The following is a 17,871-nucleotide window of genomic DNA, read 5'->3' on the forward strand; positions in this document are numbered from 1 at the left end:
TTTTGCTCTTAGGGGCGAGCTTGCTGCCCTCGAAGGCGACAGTAGCCGTATGAGCTCTTAGGAGCTCACTGCCCTTGGGGGCGACGATGGATGACTGTATGAGCTCTTGGAAGCTTATTGCCCTTGGGGGCGAGCTTGATGCCTGCCCTCGAAGGCTTCAGCACACGTCCGAGCTCTTGAAGCTTGCCTTTGAGGGCGACGACGGCCGTTCGAGCTCTTGGGAGCTTATTGCCCTGGGAGCGAGCTTGCTGCGCTTGGGGGCGACGGTCGCTGTACGAGCTCATGTGAGCTTTGCCCTTGGGGTGACGATGGCCGCGCAAGCTTTTGGGAACTTTGGCCTTGGGGCGACGATGGCTGTACGAGCTCTTGGGAGCTTATTGCCCTTGGGGGAGAGCTTTCTGCCCTTGGGGGCGACGGTGGCTGTACGTGTTCTTGGTAGCTTAGCGCTTGCTGCCCTTGGGGGTGACGGTAGCCCTATTGCCCTTGGGGGCGACTGAGGCGGTACGAGCTCTTGGGAGCTTATTGCACCTAGTGGCGACGACGGCTGTATGAGCTCTTGGGAGCTTATTGCCCTTGGGGCGACGGTAGCTGTACGAGCTTTTGGGAGCTTATTGCCCTTGGGGCGACCGAAGCTGTACGAGCTCTTGGGAGCTTTGCCTGTGGGACCGACGGCAGCCCTACGAGCTTGGAAGCTTATTGCCCTTAGGCGCAGCTACTGGGTGTGGCACTGTCGGGAGCCCCCTGGCGCTCGCCGGACGCCGCCGCGCTTGACCCTCAAGGAGCGACACCCAAGGCCGTACTTGGTAGCCGGGAGCGGCCCGGTTCTCTTCCCAGATCTGTGTGCTTTTCGCCTTGGGCGGGAGTAAGAGGTCCGGTTATCTTACCCGATGTTTGCTGTTCGCCCTGTTCTCTCTGCCCGCCGCGTGTCCGCGCCCGCTGCGCCGCAACCGCCCGGCGCGGGGAGGGGCACGCGATATGGGCCAAAGGTCCACCGCGCGGCCAACGCGCGGGTCCCGGTCTAATTACTGGATTGGAGGATGCGCCGCGGGGCGGCGTCCACCCAGCTGCGCGCCCCCCATCCCTGGTGGGGGAGGGGGAGGGCGCGGTGACAGGGCGGGCGCTTGGCCGGCTCGAGTGGCGCGGCGGCACACACAGGGGCGCTCGCCACCCCCCTCCCTCGTCACTCGCAGGGGGGGGGGGGTAGGCGCGAACGGCTCGGCCATCTGCGGGCAGTGTGCGACGGTTCGCACGTGTCGCGGCGGTGCGGGGACCGGCACTGGATCGACGAGGAGGGCGTAACGCGCTGCCTTTTTCGGCGGGCTGCGTGCCAGCAATTCTTTCGTTTCACAACCGGGCCGCGGGCCGCGGCGGGTGTGAGCTCCGGATGTGTGGACGCGCCAGAGCGACCCGTCCGACTATCTGTATCTGCCGGCGACCTATACGGTCATCTGACCGGTGCGGGCGTTGGGGCTGTGCAAGCTCTGGAGAGCTTATTGCCCTTGGGGGCAGACCGCGTGGGTGCTACTGTCGGGAGCCTGGGGGAGAATGACGGGGGCTTTCGAGCTCTTGGAAGATCATAGTTGACGGTGCGAGGGCAGGCTGCATGTGCGCTACTGTCCAGAGCTCTTGGGAGCATGACGGGTGGCCGTGCGAGCTCTTGGGAGATCATAGTTGGCGGTGCGAGCTCTTGGGAGCTTATAGCCCTTGGGGGCACACCGTTAGTGACTCTACTGTCGAGAGCTCTGGGGGCATGTCAGGTGGCTGTGCGAGCTTTGGGTGCTCTTGCCCTGGGACATACCGTTTTGGGCGCTGAAGTTGAGAGCTCCTGGGAGCCTGACGAAGGGAGCTGCGCGAGCTATTGGGTACTACTGCCCTTGGTGCAGACCGCCAAGGCCACTGTTGTCGAGAGTTCTTGGGAGCCTGACCGGTGGCCGGGCGAGCTATTTGGAGCTTCTTGCCCTGGGGGCTAGCAGCTACGATAGTTTTCTGTCGCGACCTCCAGGAAGCATGACGGGTTACTGTGCGAGCTCTCGGGAGCTCATTGCCCTTGGGGGCAGACCGCTATGGGTGCTACTGTAGAGAGCTATTGGGAGCCCGAAGGATGGCTGCGCGAGCTCGCGAGAGCTTCTTGCCCTTGGGGGCAGACCGCTATGGGTGCCAATGTCTAGAGCTCGTTGGAGCCGGACGGGTGGCTGCGCAAACTCTTCAGAGCTATTGCTCTTGGGGGCAGACCGCATAGGCGCTACTGTTGGAAGCTTTAGGAGCACAAGCGACTGCTCGAGCCGGCGGGAGCCTATTGTCCTTGGGAGCAGACGGATACGGGTGTTACTGTCGCGAGCTCTTGGGAGCCGACGGATGGCCGTGCGAGCTCTTGGGAGCTTATTGCCCTCGGGGGAAGCCTCTATGGGGTTCGTGTCGAGAGCTCCTGGGAGCTTACAGTTGGCTGTGCGAGCTCTTAGGAGCCTCTTGCCGTTGGGGGCAGACCGCTAAGAGTGTTCACAGCGGGAGCTCTATTGAGCATGACGGGTAACCGTGCGAGCTCTCGGGAGCTTATTGCTCTAAGGTTGCTGACGAGAGCTCTTGGGAGCTTACAGTTGGCTATGCGAGCTCCGAGCTCTTGAGAGCATCTTGCCCTGGGGGCAGACCGCTACGTATGTTTCATGCCACGAGCTCTAGGGAGCGCAAGAGAGCATCACGGATGGCTGCGATTTGCGAGAGCTCTTAGGAGCTTAAAGTTGGCTAAACAAGCTCTCGGGAGCTTTCTGCCTTTAAGGACAGGCCGCGTCGGGTGTTTTCCCCTGCGCGAGCTCTAGGGAACATGACGGGTGGCCGTGGCAGCTCTCGGGAGCTCTCCACTTGACTGCGCGAGCTCTTGGGAGCTTAATGCCCTCGGGGCAGACCGCTACGGGCGTTTCCTGGCGCAGCTCAAGGGAGTATGATAGGTGGCCGTGGGGGCTCAATTGGGAACTTGCAGTTGGCTGGTTAAGCTTTTGGGAGTTCCTTGCCCCGGGGGCAGACTGCTACGGGGGTTTTCCCGTCGCGAGCTCAAGGGAGCATGGCGAGTGGCTGTGCGCTCTTGGGAGCTTACAGTGGGCTGGACCAGCTCTCGGGTTCCTGCCCTTGGGGGCAGACCGCTCCGGATGGTTCCGGTCCCGATCTCTAGGGAACACTACGAGTGGCTGTGGAAGCTCTTAGGAGCTTACAATTAGCTACGTGGCCTATTGCGTGGTCGCTCCGTTTGGCGGGGTTTGGCGGGTCGTTCCAGGAGCAGGAACTGCCACCAGTGGGCGATCGGCCTTTACTCAGCCAACAGAGTGTCTAGATCACGGAGGCGTCAGGCATGAGCCCAATGGCAACTTAGCGGCCCCCCGGCTAAGAGGCGTTGGGCGAGGGCAGACAGATGCCGGAGAGAGCGAGGGAGAGGGAGGGAGGGTGGGAGGGAGAGAGATAAGCGGAGCGGGCGGGCTGGGGCGGGAGGCACGAGGGGAGCGCGGGATATAGGACAGTCAGAGACGAGCCAGCGAAGGGGACGGACCATCGGTCATGGTCTCAACATTTTTTTTTGTTCTTCTTTGTTTTTTTTTCCCTGTCGTGACCCCACTGTGGCGGGTGGTTCCAGGAGCAGGAACTGCCACCAGTGGGCGATCGGCCTTTACTCAGCCAACAGAGTGTCTAGATCACGGAGGCGTCAGGCATGAGCCCAATATTTAATTGTTATCCAGTGAAGCAGTTGACATATCAATGAATCTTCCCTAAAGGCGACGTAAACGATTCCACTATTCGAAACTTGTGGCTGACAAATGTTCCCTTTTAAACTATTTACGACATCATCCATCTGCAGACTGTCCAAACATCAAGAACTCAAAGACCATCAACATCTTGTAACTTGCCGCGTATTTATAGCGTCACCCTGGCTAGCATGTGCAGAAGGACGGCGACCATGTGGGCTTCATCTTCAACCAGCGTGTTCAGCACGTGCGGCAGCGGTGCAGCCACGCATCACTTCCCGGTGGTCTCGGGCCGACGACGAACTCTCATAGAAATATGCTAGGCAAATAAATGAAACCGGCGCGGAGCCGGTGAGTGATATATGCTGATGACGTACAGGGACCCGCAGTTGCTACTGTACACATATATTACCAATTTAGAATTGCGCTATTATTTGCTAAGTGCTGGCCATTGGAGAAAGGAAATGTAGCGCAAAGTATGGAGGAATAACACATGTTTGCTCCTAGGACGTATGTTTTGTATAATTCCTCTTACCGCAACAGATATTCTTCCAAAACTACAATCGTGCTATTTTTCCGCGCCGGTTGCCTCCCCAGAGCCCGTCCTTGGTATCGCCTATAGCTTCCGTTCCCGCTACGTGAATGAAAGTCACGTGACTACTACAGGTTTGCGCTCAGTACTAACACACCTAGCCCGAGGGCCGGTCCGTAGCGGGGAGGGGTAGAACGCCAGAGCTCCAGCGCAGTGGAGGTGGTGGTGGCCCGTATCATAAAGAGGCAACCGTAAGCAGAACTACAATTGCCGCAGTATAAGATTGTGATCAAGTTTTCTTTAAATGTATTGATTGACAAGAAAGTGCAATGCTTATCCGATATAATAAAACGGTGTCCAAGGCATTGGAAGAACTATAAAACATATTCAGCAACGTATAAATTTCTGATACAGGCCATGACCTTTCACCTTGCCTCCGGGGAGCACCGCTCAGGAAGCCACATACCGAACGAATCGAGGCCTCGCAGCGCGGCGGCAGAGGATGTGGATAAACCATCGCCAGATCTTTCGGTTACTTATGTTTCCAGAAGAAGGGTGGGGGGTGAGGGCTGTTTTCAACCCACTCACCAATCCTTTCCTTATTAACTTAGAGCTTACCGAAAAAATACGACACAATGGTGGCCGTCACGAGATGTAGCGAAGAGTGCCTCAGCCACACCGGTTTTGAGTAAACTTTAAGCATTGGAATTCAGGCCAGTGATCCTGAAGCATTATTTTATTTTTGTCGTGCATAAGCTGGGATGACGTGGTCCAAGTTAATTGCGAAGAAACAGTTTTAGTTTCAGAACATTTATGAGGCTAGTCGCGCCAAATAGTTAGTATACGTTTGTTGCAAAATGTCAAATGGAATGTTGACGTGCTATACAGATGATGGAATTTATTTGACACAAGAAGCCAAAAAGTGGCATCGTTAGTCATCCTGCATACACTGTAAAAAAAATTCACTAGCTAATTTTGAAATTAGGCATTTTTTACGAGTGCCTCCCTTGCACCTCGTTACAACATATATGGACATTAGTAGTCAGAGCCATGCACGTTAACAATGCCCTTTGTGGAACAAATGCCTACGAGCGAGAGCATGTTCAGGAACCTAATTTTGCGCAATGTTAATGAACTACGCACAGCCTCACAGTGTTACCTGCCGTTGGCTTGTTCTCGGCCAGTTTTTAGCGTGTCCCTCAATTAGGTCATTTTGCTATTAGCTCAGCTGACGAGGCCCCGGCTGGCACCTACTAAACGGATAACCTTGCGTGCAACCCCGCTTGTTGTCACGAACGCCTGCAGCTGGTAAACGTGCTGGTAAGCTTGCGTGGTAAGCGGCTTCGGATGGCTATGAGGATGTGCCTCATAGCTATCCTCGTCGCATGTTACAACCTAGGAGTCTGTGGCTGCTTTCAGAAGGAGTCCCCCCCCCCCCCCCCCGCATCCGGGAGCCGGCGTCCATTTTGTGTTGCGTCGCCATTACTGTGTGCGTCTGCCCAACTGCTCTTTGGCTTGATTGAAGGTGAGACATCTTGTATCATTTGCTGTGTGCTCAACAAAAAGGTTGTCCATTCGTAAACAAAAGTTATTATGTTGTTGAGCTTCTTAGAAGATGTATAGTATCGCATAATGTTGCCCGTCGTTGGCAGAAGTGCGCCGGTATCGTCTATCCAAGTCAGAATAGCTATATGTTTGGGACTTACGCTAGCTTGTGGCAGGAATATATCACTTTATTCAACTTTAATCTAATCATTTTCCAGATTGGTATGCCTTATGATAATAATAATATTAATATTGTTTTTTTTTCACCCATTACAGACTTCTCTGGTAAAGAATGGGGTCATGTACATAGGTATATCCTGGCCTACCTTCACCCCGCGACTGCCGCCGGTGCAGAGCTAATGAAAAATCACAAATGTTTGATTGTGGTTATTTAAGAAACCTGATTGCAAATTATTCAGTTAGTTGTTGTTGTTGTTGTTGTTGTTGTTAAAGTTATAGTTATTGTCCTGGCGTTGTTATTGTTCTCGTTCTCGTTCTCGTGCCCGAATAAATGTGCTGCAGCGCTACTCAGTCTGTTTACTTGCGGGTGGCGGTCGAGAGTCGGGGGCACTGGTTGACGGAATTCCGTCGACGGAATTCCGTCGACCCCGAAGGCCAGTAGTGGTACTAGTTAACTAGTGCCACTACTGGCCTTGAGCTAGTACCACTACTAGCCTTGGGGGCTAGTAACATTACTGGGTATGGATTAGTAGGCAGTGGCTAGTTACCTTACCAGGCAGGGGCTATTATGACACCTAGTAGACGCACTACCCACGCTATTTACGTGCGTGTTGTCAAACTAGGTGGAGCACGGTGGTCGTATGCATACGAAGCACAGCCTTGTCGAACAAGCTTGTTACTCGGCAACTAGCCTAAAATTAGCCAAATTTACACGCTCCTGCAATGTTATTTTTGCGCTGAGAATTCCTCTACGAGGGGCTTGTAAGTTTTTTTTTACAGTGTACCTATAAATCGATTCGTCATGGTTCGAGCTCAATAATTCTTTTCGCGGATGATCGGTTTCGTTTTTTTTTTGGGGGGGGGGGGGACAGTTTATGAGCCAGTAACCACCCTCCCCAGTCCCCCAAACAACAATTGTTGACAAATACTGTGATGGCCTAAAAAATTCCCTCAATTGTGTTACGTAGGGAAGAATGAGGTAAGTTGAGCCGCTTTTTGTTTTTCGTAAGCTACAGGCTAACTTACTGATCATTTTTCTGCGTTTACGGGTTGGACGGACAAAGTGGTCATTTGCGCATGTAATGGTGGCCAGAAATGTTTCATGCCGCTTATTTTTGTACTGAAAGGCTACGTCAAAAATCATCTTGCACGTTGCTCATCTTACCCCATGGGCGGGGTAAGTTGAGACACATCGTGGGGAAAGTTGAGCATGGATAGAAAAAGCGAACCTCTTCTTTTCCCGGGCGCGGCGAAGAGTGGGCTCTTTTATTTACTCCATGGCCTACATACTTATGGCAAAGTTTTTTTCCTCCATCAAAAAGTGACTGTTTTAAGCCTTCCAATAACTCAAGTTTTCTATCACGGAAGAAATCATTTTATCCTTCAGATAATCTGCAAATCACTTACAACTTGTGTAATCAACAAAGAAAAACAATTTCCTACCATTTTTATTCAGCAGAAACAAGCGCAGCTCAGTTTGGTTTTCGACAGCGGAGACAACAATGGCTTATCCGGCTCATCCTCCCCCAGGTGAAAATGGCTCATCTTGCCCCACCCGTGGCCATTTTCGATTAATGACACCCGCTAAGGAAAATAACCATGCACCGCAGATAACAACCATCTCATTTTAAAGGCAAAACATGTCTTAGTTATCAGGGGCGATACCACATGTTACCGGGTGCTAAGCGTGAGAACGTTGCCGCCTCACGTGAAAGACTGCAGCATCGTAAGCGAACGGCACGTGGAAGCTCAAGTCAATTAGCGCCAAAGGAGCTGAGAAACATGGGGTGGCTAAACTTGCCCCTTGGCTCATCTTACCTCACTCTCCCCTATTTGGGGCTCTCAACCTTGATTTGTTAGTTATTTGTCTGTTCATTATAAAAGCTGTCAAATTTGCCGTATCATTAAACTTTTATGGAGTTTGTATTTCACACTTATCTAAAATGAGCAATTTTGTCACTGGCTTCTTTTATGAATGGAATGGGATGGTCGCATGAATGAACGAATGAATAGCTCCATTTGAGCATCAGCTGAAATCAATCCTAAAATTTAATCTACCAGTCTGCAACGAAAAGGTTTAAAAACCGGTGCAAGTTAGGTGCAGTTTCTAATCTATGCCGTTTTTTTTATTAAGTGTCTCATAGCTCCTTAATCTTGAGCCGCTTCTCTCACGATTCATTTTATGTGGTGCTTACATTGTTCAAGAAGTTATAGTATTCGAGCTCGTTGGTCTTAAAAACTGCTTTCGAAGTAAATTAAAGTGCTTCGGGCTTCGGCACTTAAAAACCAATCAATATTTAACCCTTGCACCCATTTAGGTATTCCTTTTCAGCGTGTTACATGTAGCGGAGGGGCGTAGAAACCCTCAGCCATTCGGCCCTTGATAGAAAGAGCCAGAGCTTCGCTGAAAAATAAAAGATCAGGTTAATAACCCAAAAGCACGGAAAATTGGGTCCTGCTAGAATTTCTACCAGTGAAGTTTGCTGGGACTTGGCTTGCTTCTGACTCCGAATTTGCACTTGCTTTGATCAAAGATGATGTATCAAAGCATTTGGGGTAGGACGGGTCACGCCAGATCATCCATTAGGCGTTCTGCCGGCTATCCATAGAATGTTAACCAGCACTCACAGCCTTGCAACATATTGCATAGGCACTATAACTGATACCTAAGTATGCCTAGTTTTCAAATGCTAAAATGGGTGCTAAATTTCAAACCAACACTTCCTAAAAACCACAGTAAAAAGGTGTAAATTTAAGGAAGTTAACCGAGATCATTTCAAGTAAATGACCTTAAACTGAGTTTCACGTGACCTTGGCGCCCACAACAATTAATGAGACAAACATTAGATAGTATATTTCACATGTTGTCACGTTGCTAATCACGAAACGACTATGGAAACACACAGAAGATGTGCGCTTGCTTTCAATTGCTCTTCTGGCCTGACATGATCTTGAGAAAAATAATCACAGGTTAAAGGTAATTTGGTTCAGGGATTTAAAATTCTCAGACAATATTCAAAAATTATAAGGGCTATTTAATTTTCCGGGAAGTTGTAAAATTGATTAACTCCAGGGCACCAAAGAATCGTCGCAATCCTTCGCTTTGCCGCGATTTCTTGCGAGACGCATGCACATTCGGAACCCCACGGCGCCCCCGGTGTCCGAGGCCACTAAGGACCTGATGGCGCGGCGGCGTGCGGCGCTCCGTGCCTCCGACCGGGACCGGTACAAGGAGCTGAACCGGCAGGTCAGGTCGGCTGTCCGCAGTGACACGCGCGAGGAGATCGGCCGGCGCATACGGGAGGGCGGGCCGAGCTCTATGTGGCGCAGTGTCAGGCCTGTTATATCGGGCAAACGGCCGACCAGACCGTCACCCGACGCAGACGCAGATACCATCAACCAATACTTCGTCAGTATTGGTGAAACCACCGCTCGACAGGTGAACTCTGCGGGCCCGGAGCTGGCGGTACGCTTGCCGCGTGTGGCCACCGGCCGCTTCCAGGTGACACCTGTCACACCGGAGCATCTACGGCGAGTTGTCGGCCGGATGGCTAACAGTACATCGTGTGGTGCCGACGGATTGTGTGTGCGTTTTATAAAGCAGTGTATAGACTCGATTTGTCCCGTCATCACCCATATTGTCAACACCAGCCTCACCAGTCATACTGTTCCGGACTCCTGGAAACTAGCACTGGTTCACCCCATTCAGAAAACCCCTAAATCCACCGACGTTTCAAACTTCCGACCCATCTCCATCCTTCCGACCATCGCCAAAATCACGGAACGTGTTGTTTACGAGCAGCTTTTTAACTACTTCACAAGTCACCATTTATTTTCAACTAGTCAACATGGATTTAGAGCAAATCACGCAACCGACACTGCACTTGTTACTGTAACCGACAGAGTGTTTGAAGCAATGGATCGCAAAGATATAACTCTACTGTGCCTTTTAGATTTGTCCAAATGTTTTGACGTTGTACCGCACTCCGGGCTGCTCAAGAAACTCGAACTATATAACGTGGACACGCGCTGGTTTGTTAGCTACCTGGCCGGTCACTATCAGCAGGTTGTTACACGGGACACCCGTGGCGCTGACGCCTTGTCTGCGCCGCTACCGAACCCTATCGGTACGTACCAGGGGTCAGCGCTCGGCCCGCTGTTGTACAGCATTTACGCGAATGATATGCCGCTGTACGCTGATGAGGACGCGGCTATAGTACAGTATGCGGACGACACTCAGGTTCTTGTTAGCGGGAGACCCGGAGACATTGACGCCCTGACCGGATCCATGGAACGTAATTTGGCACAGCTGTCAAACTGGTTTGGCAAGAATGGGATGAAAATCAATGCTAAAAAAACACAACTCATAGCTCTCGGCACCCGTCAAAATCTTCGGCAGCTCTCAACAGTTAGCATCAAATTTATGGGCGCCACTGTCTCCGGCTCTCCCGAGGTGCGGAACCTGGGTGTCATATTTGATCCATGCATGACGTTCTCTGCCCACATTGATGATGTTGTCCGTCGATGTACTGGCATTTTAACGGGTCTGAGTCACAGCAAACATAGTTTACCTCATTCGACACTCATCACTCTAGTCCAGGGTCTAGTCATTTCACTCATTCGTTACTGTATTAGTGTTTACGGAACGTGCAATGTCACCCAAACCTCACGGCTACAGAAAGTGTTGAATTTTGCTGCACGTGTTATATCGGGGCGACGGAAGTTTGACCATGTGAGTGACGTGTTGCGTGACTTAGAGTGGCTATCGGCGCACAACATGTATACGTACCATGTGCTGACGCTCTTAAAACGCACGCTGGTTACGGCTCAGCCCGAGTTGCTCTCGGAGAATCTTGTGCGAAGACGGCATGTACACCAAAGAGCTACGAGGCAGGACGACATGTTACATGTTCCCATGATAAAGTCTGAGTCCGGGAGGAGACGATTCTTTTTCGCTGCAGCAACGGCTTTTAATCGACTGCCTCCAAGCATGCGTGATCTGGACATGAGAGCTTTTAAAAGAGAACTTCGTCGGCATTTGCTGCAGCAACAAAGGAACGATCGTTAGCGGCGCCTAGTGACGACACTTATGTGATAGTGTGGTTGTGAGATTGGTGGGGGAACGAGGGCGTATGTATGTATGTATGTATGAATGTTATGTATGTGTGTCATCCCAACAACCACTATTTTATTATTTGACTCTGGCACTAGAATAGCCACACAAGTGTGGAGTGAGCCAATGACGTGAAATAAATAAATAATAAATAAATAAATCTTGGTGAAAAACAGGGGGCGCGGTCTACTTACCTCTACTTATATTGTGGTGAGGGCTAATATTCATTTTATCTGTGTTGATGAATGTGCAACAATTTCTACATGAACTGAGACCAGTCCATATGAGTAGGTATGTTTTTCTCACGGACAATGACAATATAAAAACAATGCGAATAAAACCAAACGTTTCGGACAAGATGCCTTCGTCAGTGGAGACAAATAAGTGTATAGGTTAAACATCGATGAGAACTAAATGCGGCACCGTCTCGGTCTGGCCAGCCGGATTGCCGATAAAATACACAGATGTTTATAAGCTTCCATGATGTGCTTAAAAAAACTGCTGAAAATATATCTTTAAAAAATAAAGATAACTACTTCATCGATTTTATCGAAAGAAAACATGTATGCCTAATTACTTATTTCTTGCCACTGACGGAGGCACTTGTTTGTGCGAAACGTCTGGTTTTATTCGTATTGTTATTGTATTGTCATTCCCTCTGAGAAAAAAAGATAACTCTTCAGTTAGTAACCCATAACCATAACAGCGAAATGGTTTAATGTAACACAATTCACTGTGTATACGAAACCTATAAGTCCCTAAAAATAATCCTATTGACAACTTTTAAAAAGATACAGCTTATACAGCTTGGGCATACATTTGTTTCTGCATTAAGATAATATTCATTTATCTCCACAGAATATGGTAAATTAGTGCTGCTGAAGTTCGCTTTCGAAGCGTCTCCTCCAGGCATTCCACAGCTCTCGTGCCATTTTGGATCACGGAACATGGCTGGGCGCGGGACAGGTCGTCTGCGAGCTTGGACGGACCACGTGACCACCTCCTCCCCTCCCCCTCACTCCCGTCCCCTACCCCAGCAGGGCGTCCGATCTAACCGCGCCTCAGGCAGTCGGTTCGGTCCGACCCTCACTGGTCGAGCCACGGCCCGGTGCCGCCTGAGTTTGTGCCGGGTGCAAAACTGGAGCAGTAACTAGCGCCGGAACTAGTAGTCAGCACGACCATCGTCAGATGGCAGAAGTAAATGGAATAAGCGGTTCCAGGTTTCAGAAGGAATGGGGCAGGAAAAAGCGCTGAAAACAATGTTTTGCTGATATAGCCATAAAAAGTTCACTGAATTAGGAGAGCAGCACATCAGTTTAAAGCCCTTCAGATGGCGGTTTTAATAAGCACACAATCATTTCCCAATTCGCCTCCAACGGTGTTACAGGCAAAGAATACGCTGAAATACTAGTGTGTACAGAAGCAACTGCGGGTCCCTGTACAATAGTGAACAGATGACAGGATGGCGCGGTCCTGGCAGGGCCCCGACCGAGACAACATGATGAAAACCAGACGCTCGGCGCTCCACAGACTGACAGGTCTCGCCACCCAGACGTCCAGGTTCGAGGGATGGACTTGCACCCTCAGCGAGGCCAGTTTCAGTATTGTTCAGATAGCGTCACCAGTGTATCGATTAGGGCCATTGCCGATGCAAGTTTGCGGCACCGATGTGTGTAGACAGATAGTGATTATGTTCCGCACCAGGTTAGACATGTCAGCTGACGCAACTTCTGGTAGGTACTCCCAGGGGCAAACTCTGTGACGTCTTTGTATCCTAACACATCGTTAGCATGTACCCATCATAAATAGAGCCCTATATATCTAGCATGCTACAGCTGTGCAATGTGCACGAATGTCTGACGGCTAAATTATAACATCATGGAGCAACAGGACGGCAAAAAATCAGATTACCCGATGGATGCACAAATGCTTATGCGCTATAAGATTATCAGCAATACTTATGTGTTAAAAGATTCCAGAGGTCACTACAGCATCGATGACTTCAACAATTACCGAACTAACTTCAGCCCGTTTGGGGTGTTCGTTACTATAAATCATCTATAGCTGAGCAGATCTTATCTGAAGTTAGAGTAAGAGTTAGAGTCGTTAGATAACTTCCACAGCTGCTTACCCTCGTCAAAGACGTAGGTGGTGACGGAATGTGAGCGCGCGAAGCCGGTGCGCGAGCGGGGCCGGTACTTCTCCCTCTGAGGGGCGACGCCGTCACCGCCCTCGCTGTGTCCCGGCGAAGGAGAGCGCCGCTCCTCTCCGTCATCTGTGACAGACAGACAGATGTCAGATGACAGGTGACTGGTGACTGTCAGGTGATGGATAATATGTCATTAATGACTGCCAGTCTGCCAGTCACCTATAGGTGGTTGGGAGGTGTTGGGTGACAGGTGATGGAAGAATGCGAAATGATAAGTGATGATAAGTGATCGGCAGTCATTCGATAATTGGAAAATGACACATGACAGTAGCAGACAAAAGGCTGTGATGAAAGCTAACAGAAGTTGCTGGACATCTGACAAAACATCGGATCATAAATCTATAAACATGAATAAGTATAGACTAATGTCGGTCCCTTATATGGTGTAAGGTAAGTCAGTCAATAAGTCGTTGAGTCAGGCATACAGACAGACAAACACAATAACTTATTTGAGCCGTCAAACAGACACTTTCCCAGCCTTCAAATGGATGAAGTTAACAGGCTAGCTCGAGCAGCTGTCAGAAAATTGTCAACTGTCAGCCAAAAACCGGTCAACTGCCACCACGTAATGCTGTCAGTCGGTAGAACTAGGACAGACTAGCGTCAGGGTTGGACACGTTTGACTGTCAACGCCAATTGTTCGCTCGTCATAAGTGAGAGCATGCACTAACACATGTTTTTTTTCTAGACAGTAGCTGGAGTAGTAAAAAAGACAAATTGGATAAAGAAGACGTGACCGACATTTGAAAAGAACTAAAGTGTAGGTATCATAGTCAGACGGCAATCAAGCAACTTGCCCTTTCGCCCAGAGAAAGATAATGACAACCATGATTTTGATGTCAGTCCACGCCCACGTGTATCTGATGCTGAAATTGGGGCAGACATTTCCATTAACCAGGCTCTGCATTACAGACCTCAGCTCCTGAGCGTCTCAGAAATCGGTGCGCGATATTGGCAGCAATTGTAACTCCATTCAGCCTGCAGGATTTCTAACTCCACTAAATTGAATCATTTCAAGTGAGCAGTTCAGACGAAAACGAGCATCTCTCCGACGGGGTTAATATTCGCTGTCGAATTTCGATGCCGTGGCCGATATCTGGTAAATTATGCCTAGTCATAAACGGTGGGGTAAAAGCTGATGATGTGCGCCTGTAACAACACAGTCGACGGCCTGTAAAAAACTCCGCTATCTCATGCCTGGTCGCAAAAAGCGCTTCAAAGGAGATACCGACTATACTGTGGCCATCCACAGCAGTTGCTCGCCTCGCCCTAAACATATAAGCCTTGGTGGGCCACACCCTTGTATAAGAGATCAGCCCCTTGAGTAAGCAGCCGAGCTGCATACTGGAAGACAGCCCAGCATTGAGCTTCCCCCGGCTAAAGCCAAGAGCCAAATCATGCCAGGATCAGACGAAATTCGGCTGGTGCTACATCAGTCTTTCTGTGGCAATTATCAATAGGTACAGAACAAATATAAAGCTAAAAGCTTGAAATGTAAAATGCATCTATCTGAGCCACTAGATGTCAAACCACTAGAGTTAAATGTCATCCTAACTGATTCTGAGCGACAAGTACAGTTAGGGAAACTCTCAATGCACATGCAGATTCCTTACGATTTGACATGTGTTTATATTGTGCTCTTGATGCGTCATACGTTGCAGGGCACCACGATGGTCCAAAAGATCGTTTATAGGAAGCTTGTGTTTATTAGCAGACATTTTATCTCACGAAATGTTGTAACGCTTGCGATTGTTTATGCCCGATACCTCGAACGTTTGCGAAAGTGACAGACGGTGATCCAGAGCGTCCGCAGTTCCGAAAACCGGACCACCAGACCCTTCATTGATTTACAACTTCGACACAAAATGTGGGGCTTCCTCTCAGGAAGTTGTGATGTGCACGTAACTCCACACAGCTTGCAATATGCCGCATCTCCGAGCAGTGAACGTTCATCACCGCTCCGGCAGTAATTAATCACGCCGACAATTACCATTTATCTTCATCCCCCAGGGCGATTAACGGGCTGCAGTGGGGGCTCCAAATTACCCGGCAGGTGCTTACCAGTGCCAGGCATCACACGAAGCCGAGTCACACCGGTCCCGACAAGAGATTCGATCATGTTCAGAATCTGACGACTGGCGAGACATGCGCTGCAGGTTTTGTCCACGTATTTAGGCATCTGCCATGAACTGTGTCTAACATTCGGGAAGACGGTTAATTCTATGAAGATGTTCCGATCCCGTAAACAAGAGTGACACAGTTTCCGATCTTCCTGAACGGGTTCCGATCATGTCAAGGGTTGCAGTTACAAGCCAAATCCATGTGCCGAGGGTTGTAACTACGATCTGTGATCATACCAAGAACTCCAGCGGCACCCACTTCCGTCTCAATGGTGAATGGAGCGCCTTCGACCTAGTTGGGTATCATCTCACACAAGTGACGGTCTCAGAGTGTCGGAAGTCCAGACCGACTACAGCTGATGCCGTCCGGCTGATGACACACGTCCAGCCCCGAACCGAGCCCAACCCCACCCTGAAACCTCAGCCGGGCGGGGTTCTATGTATGTAATGCAGGTCGGACACAGTCCCATTCAGAAGGATCGTCTCCACAGCTACATATAGGAGCGGCGGGCTGCCCTGCAGTCACGCCCACTAGCAGTCTGTCGAGACTTACATATACACAAATCACAGGTCAGCGCGACACGCCATCTGATATATGGGTGTGTTTATATGAACAGCTAATTGTGTCACGCTCGTGAGGACTTGGAGCACATCTGGTTAATTTTCGGTTCATTATAATGCAATACATGCGTGTTACGTCCGTTGTAACTGTAATTAACTTATGTTGAATTTTATGCTGTTTGAAACCAGCGCACAAAAGATAAGTATTACCGAAAAATACATTGAAAATCGTTGTGAGCAGTTTGGTCAATTTCAGAGTCTCCCACCATCCATCGAATTCCCTCATTGGAGAAACTCAGCCACACCATACCTACAGTCCCATACAGTGAGCCCTGTGTGCAAAATGTTGCAGCACCGGCGTCCGTTAGTTCGGCGATTCGCCGGCGGAGCGATCCCCACTCGCTCATCCCGCCGACGCGGCGTTATTTATGCTGGTGGCTTGGCAGTCGGGCCGGCAGCCGTCAGCAGAATGTCGCACCGTCGAGGCCGACGGGGCCTAGCGTCGAGGCCGACGGGCCCGAGCGGAGGTTGGCATGGCACAGCGGCTGACGCTGACTTGGGCAAGGTGGAACAGCTAGGCCGCGAGGCAATCGGGACGGATTCAGGGTGAGCGAACACGCGAAATACCCGCGCAGATATGCCGTAATGCACTGAGAGCGACAGATGTGACCCCGGTGCCGGAAGTGGAGGACGCAGAAATGGTCGTGAGTTATCGTCGTCACCGACAGGGCCGTGACCGCGTCGACAGCGGCGGAGACGTCGGCAGCGAGCCAGGTATTCCGCTGGAATGACAGGATTACCAGCTAACTTCCGCTTGGCGCGGGAGATCACACAGCAGGAGCGGCTGGGTGGAGGCAGCACAGAGATTACAGGAAGGCAGGGAAAGGGCTTCCAGAAACCGGCGTTGTTTATGTTTACTTTGTTTAGACAATTTACCACGGTCGATGAAGCGGTGTATTAGGCAGAAGATATAAGCAAGCGTCGCAAGATCTTGATTTGTGGATTTGATTTGCTAGAGTGCCCTTATCACATAAATCTTGTCGCCAGTTATTTGCTAATAGTGGCAGCCAATAGTGCGACAAAAATGAAGTGTGAGGTCGCTTCTGAAGCAGTTTGAACCGACTCCGCTAGACACTGATGGCTTCCGCGTGTCTGCTCCCAAACAGACCAGAGTAATTCGCTCGAAATGATAGCCGCTAAATGCCAATAAAAAGGAAATATGTTCGCAGTGTTTATTTTAATCTGAAAGGAATGCCTCCATTGAAGCATATTGCATGCAGTCAGTCTGCAAAGTGAGGGATTTCAGCTGAAAGCTACATCTCAGGTCGATCTACTGCTGCCAACTTCGATCGTCAGCTGGCAGCCATCCAGCTGGATGGTTTGACAAGCGTCCTACTCAGTCTGTGATTCTGACAGCTGTGACCAGCACAGCGCCACTTCATTATTCCACCGCCCTTGACCCGAGACAGATTGGCCACTACCTGCCACCAGTCCGAGCATCGTGTAAAACACGCCTTTTTGCCACAACTGGCTGAAACATTACGGATCTACAAACACAAACAGCAGCGTGCAGAGCCAACGGCCAGCTGCCCAGCTAACACAAAACACGATGCCGTCTTTCCGGGGCTCGACCAGCATCTTTTGTGGTGTCTTCGAACGCGGGCTTCCTGTCACCGCCAACAAATTTTACAGGCTGCTCGAGGAGCGCCTCTCTCTCTCTCTCTCTCTCTCTCTCTCTCTCTCTCTCTCTCTCTCTCTCTCTCTCTCTCGGCAATATTCCTCTCCTCTCGCTGCACTTGCCGGTGCACTTGCCGGTGCACTTGCCGGTTTTACACCGGTGAAGCGCCGGGAGCTGTGCCCGATAGTCGGTCGTCCCACCGCTC

The 17,871-nt window shown here is 50.4% G+C and overlaps 1 protein-coding gene across 1 annotated transcript in view; it reads right to left on the reverse strand.

The window, feature by feature from the left end:
• LOC122382590 (uncharacterized protein DDB_G0284459-like) overlaps window positions 1-17,871 on the reverse strand; it is an 88,589-nt gene that overhangs the window by 49,092 nt on the left and 21,626 nt on the right. Inside the window, exon 2 of the mRNA XM_043368125.1 lies at window positions 13,230-13,373. Within this exon, the coding sequence (XP_043224060.1) occupies window positions 13,230-13,373 (144 nt within the window). The remainder of the gene's footprint in view (window positions 1-13,229; window positions 13,374-17,871) is intronic.

Source organism: Amphibalanus amphitrite, unplaced genomic scaffold (assembly GCF_019059575.1).
Source record: "Amphibalanus amphitrite isolate SeventyFive unplaced genomic scaffold, NRLGWU_Aamphi_draft 000143F_arrow, whole genome shotgun sequence".
NCBI lineage: Eukaryota > Metazoa > Arthropoda > Thecostraca > Balanomorpha > Balanidae > Amphibalanus > Amphibalanus amphitrite.